General features: G+C 44.7%; 1 protein-coding gene across 1 annotated transcript; it reads right to left on the bottom strand.

Moving 5' to 3' along the window:
• Positions 1 to 1,807: 1,807 nt before the first annotated feature.
• LOC149847167 (protein WHAT'S THIS FACTOR 1 homolog, chloroplastic-like) lies at positions 1,808 to 4,096 on the bottom strand. Its single transcript, XM_089998327.1, has one exon. The coding sequence runs from the start codon at positions 4,085 to 4,087 to the stop codon at positions 2,870 to 2,872; it is 1,218 nt and encodes a 405-aa protein (XP_089854453.1). The 5' UTR covers positions 4,088 to 4,096; the 3' UTR covers positions 1,808 to 2,869.
• Between the last annotated feature and the right edge of the window lie 1,137 nt (positions 4,097 to 5,233).

Genomic DNA, 5,233 nt, shown 5'->3' with positions numbered 1-5,233 from the left:
CATACTTGTAACAATCATCCACTGTGTAATACAAAAGGTGGAAGGCATATGAAACAGCTGGAGAACTTTATTTCAGGCTTCTGCTATTCAAAAATTCAGTCTTAGTTCAGGACTGCCAAAGGCTCAAAGCACTAGTATCATGATATAGCACAAGAGGATAAGATGTGGTATAATAAAGACCTACCCGCCTGCACAGTATGATCGCAAGACCAAAACTTAAAGGAATTGGCCAGGGGCTGCACAAGCGGTGGAGGAATGTGGTTTAATTCGATACAACACACAAAACCTTACCAGCCCTTGACATATGAACAAGTGTGCCTGTTTGAATTTTTCAAAACTCCATGTACATGCAGAGGAGAAATGCCATCCCACTCCTGCCAAGACAACTTTTAGCAAAAGATTTTTCACGAGTTATTTGCCATTATTTGTCACCAACAAAGATTTGGTTCCAGATTCTGACTAGGATATGTATCAATAGAATTTGTAAGATAACTACGAATAGTAAAGTTATAGAACACATCTTTTAGATAGTAAATTCAATGCAAGTCTCTAATAACTGATCACATAAGCAGAATGAATGAAGAAAAATAATTGTCCAAGGAAATTCATGATGCCTTAGAAAAAGGAGGAAAAAAGTATCAAGATAATACATTAAAAGATACAAACAATTGGCTAGAAACCTAGTTGGATCCTTATTTTGAAAATGCATTCTGCATCTAACAGGCATCATGAAAACAGCATTATTTGGTCCAGTGAGTTGGCACACCAAATATCAAACCTGAGAATCCTGAGTTTCGTTTGCCCCAAATGCACAACTGACTGATCAAAATCTGCTAAAATATTGTTGCTGAAGTTTATGATGTAACTACTTTTTGTGCCTTGCAACCCCGTTGCCGTAGTTCCTGCAAATCAGAATTCAGAAGTATGCAGTCTCACTGAACTTGTACAAGCTCAAGTTTCTGAACAGAAGTTCACCAAGCATCACATGCTCAAGCAAGTGCATGCATTCCACAACAATCTCTATAATCAAGGGACACACGACACGATGGTTGGTAAAGGATGCTTTTACTAGTATATATATTGGCATTCTAGCTTAGCCTACAGAACAATGTTTCCATTGATCAACCACAGTTCAGGTTGAGTCTTGCATGTTATAGTTTGAAAATTAAAAAAATCTGCCATCATTTTCTGCAACAAAAAGCATAGCAGATAGTATTTCGGGATGACTGAAGATTAAAGAAATTTGCCATCATTTTCTGCAACAAAATCCATGGCAGATAACTTTTCAGTTTGGCATTCCATATGACAGCTGCCAGTAATGTATTCCACAAGCTGAACAAAAATTACTGCAGGCAACAGTTCGCTGAGTTAGTCATATCATAACCATCCTGCATGTTCCTTTTTCTTGATAAGTGCAGAATAAACCTAAACTTGTTGGTTAAGGTGCAGAAACGGGAAAATTACACTGTCACGGACAATCTACCATAGGGATGTTTTGAGATCCCACTTGCTAAATGGGTCAGATCTGGTTTTGGTTTTCCACGTCAGAGTAAGAAAGAATCCAATTCAAACTGCTGTCAGAAACCTGATACGCCAAGAAGAGCATTGTATGAGTACTAGCTAATCAGATCCAGGTTTGCTAAATGCGTTGCACATTCATCCTTAGGCTGCATCCAGATATGTAAGTTTCAGAAATGCCTAAATTCAATCTAATCTGAGCTGTTTACATCCTTAACCCCCCCCCCCCCTCAATCCCTCCAGGCTTGATCTAATTGATTTTTTTTCTAACATTAGAGAAACAATGTTCTTTGCTGCAAATGAAGGCAAATACATTCATGAAACAGAGCCTGAGCATGTCAGGCACATATTTAAAATAGCTATAGTTCTTTGGCTGCAATTTTAGGGAAAGAGAAACTGTTGCTGTACTTGAGCACATAACTTGACAATACAATTGCCATTATCCTCTTTAGTTTGTATGTCATCCAGGCACTGCTGTTTGCAAGCAAAAAAAACTTGTGAATGGCGTATACCATCTGCTTGAGGTGAACAAGCCAATGACTACCTAGGGCTAGTAAACCGCAACCTTAAAGAATAATATGGAAAAGTAGATTAAGCACCGTTGCAACAAAGGCAGATGCAATTCCCATAAAGGTACGCCTCACACTGCCGAATTGCGAGGTACCATTACAAGATGGATTTAGATGGAATCATTCAGTACTGCAAGTTCATGCAACTTATGCTTCATCAATGAACTCCCAGTCATCAATGGGGAGCCTTCTCTACAAATTGGTTTAGATGGTTCTATCTGTAGGAGCTGCTTACAAACTTTCATGGCTGTTCATTAGAGAAGTCCACAATTGTTTCCCAGTGTATCAGCAACACTAATATGCTTCAAGTTGGCAAATTCTATTCCAATAAGCCGCCGCCTCTGTTCATCCTTGTTTGTTTCCTCCCTCACTATCTGTTTGGCAAAAAACCTCACCAATGATTTATATTCTTTCCTTCTGCATAACAATTCTTCAACAGTAGTTGAACATTGCTCCCCAAGATATTGGTCACTGTAAAATTGGCAAAACACACTCAGTCCACCTCTCTTCTTTGTCCTTGTTCTCTTGGCTCTCATGTTGTGGAAGGAACTCCAATGATCATGACCCACATTCTTTTCTTCTCCACACCAATCTTCTTCTTCTTTCATTATAAGCTGTTTCCTATAATAATCATGGTGGCCCTCCTATACCACCATGCACAATCCAGACCTTCTTCCATCATCACATGCTGCTTCCTATCATAACACCACAATGTATTCATTCTTCAGGCAACACATTCTGGGTATTCTGAATCAGTTCAGAACGTAAAGGCCCCTCATTTTCTAGTGCAAATTGCTAGCAAGATCCCTCAGAAACGACCTCGTTTCTTCCTCCTTGTATGCCGATTCCCTCCATCCACCGAACTCTTTGCGTTGGGATTGAACTCCCGATCGTTCCCTCTCCGAACCAGCTGCAAGCATGCTCTTCTTCTTCTTCTCCAAATTCTCGGCCTGCCGCCGCCTGTTATACTCATGGAGCCCCTCCTGCATCAATTCCCCAAACTTCTCCTTCACAACCACGAGGGGATCCTTGTCGATCAACTCCGATCCCGAATACCCCTCCTTGAGGACGACGGTATGTATCCGGTACCGATTCGAGACGTAGAAAATCGCAGGATGCCGCATCAAGAACGGACCCAGCTTCTCCGGCAACGAGAATTCCCTCCTGAAATGCCCCAATTTCACGATCGATGCCTTCTTCCATAGCGTCAAGGAGAGCAATTCGTGAACAAGACCGACCGCCCTCTTCTCCATATCCTTCTCCCCCAATTCCCCTGCGTCTGCATAGGGAGACACATAGGGAGAATCGTTGAATTCCCTGAACTGATCCCAAGATTTCCCCCAACTCTCCGGCAGAAACCCTCGGAAGGCCAGCGGTGTCCCCCGCGCCGCGGCGGACGCCTCCACGGCCGAGACGGCGAAATTAGGGTTCCAGTAGACGAGCTCGATCTCCAGGTTGTTCCTCCTCCCGCTGTAATTGACGACCCTGAATATTTCGGGATGTTTCGGGATAATCCTGACGAGGTAATCGTCGGGGAAGCCGAAATTCCGCTTCATCTCGCCGAATTTCACGACGTTGATCCGTCGGCTCGCGGACATCATGAGCAGCCTCGAGAGCTTCTCGACCATGGCGGGCTCGCAGGAGTCTCGGGCGACCTCCTCCTCCTCGACGAGGGCGTTCATGCGCTTGGTGAGGCGGCAGAGGAGCTCGCCGCCGCCGCCGCCTGCAAAGACGTCGAAGCAGCAGGGGTACTTGCGGAGCCAGTTGAGGGCCTTTCCCTGGAGATCGAGGGTCTTGAAGCGCTTCTGGAGGGATCGGACGGTGGCGACGCCGTCGGGGGAGCGCAGGATGATGTTCTTGAGCTGGTTGTTGACAATCCACCGCCGGTTCCGGGAGAGCGCCGCCTCCAGGGAGGGGTCCTTCTTCATCGACCAGGAAGCGGCGGAGAGGCCGCGCCCCCACTGGAGGAGAGGAAGGGTCAGGCTTCGCAGAGGTCTCATCTCATCCGCCACTGCACCTTCCTTCCGTCGCTCGCTCGGTAGAGTCGAGGAGGTGGCACAACTAGCAACCAGGGAGACTCTGGACTCTGGGTTGATGGTTCGGGTCTCCGGACCTAAACCAATATGAAACCTATCGATCGTCGAACCAAACATAGGGCGTTCAAACTTGGCTCGTTCTTTTACTCAGAGTTAAACGAGCCAAGCACGAGCTGTCTAATATATATATATATATATATATATATATATATATATATATATATATATATATATATATATATATATATATATATATATATATATATTTTTTTTTTTTAAACTTAAAATAAGCTCTCACTTATTTATAAAATAAGTTGTTTCAAAGATGTAACTTATATCGTTTGGCTCTTGAGCCAGTGGTCCTAGATTCAGAGTTTTACTCTACCGGCACAACTAGGTGTATGGCTGGCTGAGCCAACGCGACCAGGTCTTCGTGCTCGGTGCGGTTTCTTCGGTTATAAATTCAAAAAATAGATGTAACTTATAAGCAATAGTATTTAAACTCTAAACTCATTTCTTGCAAGCCAAAAACCTCAACCACGTAGGTGGCAAAATCTGACACGACCCGCCAACCTGCTTTTTAGGCGGGTTAGGGTTTGGCTTAAAAACGGGTTCATGTCGTAAACGGGTGGACCTGCCTAACCCGTTTATTAAACGGATCGGGTTCGTGTTAGGGGTATGCCAACCCGCCAACCCGGCTGACCCGCTTAATAAACGGGTTAGGCGGGTGGGTCAACCCGTTTACCCAAACCCAACCCGCACGCCAACCCGTTTACCCAATCTTGACCCGCCCGCTAACCTGCCAACCCGCCCGCTAACACGAACCCACTAACCCGTTTACCCAACCCGACCCGTTTATTGAACGGGTTAACCGTGTCGTGTCAGGTTACCCGTTTAATAAATGGAGCGGGTTCGTGCTTGCCACAGCCGACCCGTTTAATAAACGGGTTGGGTTTGTGTTGAGGTATGCTGACCCACCGACCCAACCCGCCAACCCTAATTGCCACTAATCCTAGCTTATTTCACAAAATCGAAGCTCTTCATGAGCCGAACCATGAGTCGTCTCCATTGCCAACTCTAGACCAAATGTTGTGTATTGCAAATGAAGAC

The sequence above is a fragment of the Nuphar pumila genome, chromosome 2 (genome assembly GCF_984573655.1).
Source record: "Nuphar pumila chromosome 2, dmNupPumi1.hap1.1, whole genome shotgun sequence".
NCBI lineage: Eukaryota > Viridiplantae > Streptophyta > Magnoliopsida > Nymphaeales > Nymphaeaceae > Nuphar > Nuphar pumila.
The sequence above is the reverse complement of the archived record's forward strand: the minus strand, read 5'-3'. Positions and strand labels throughout refer to the sequence as shown.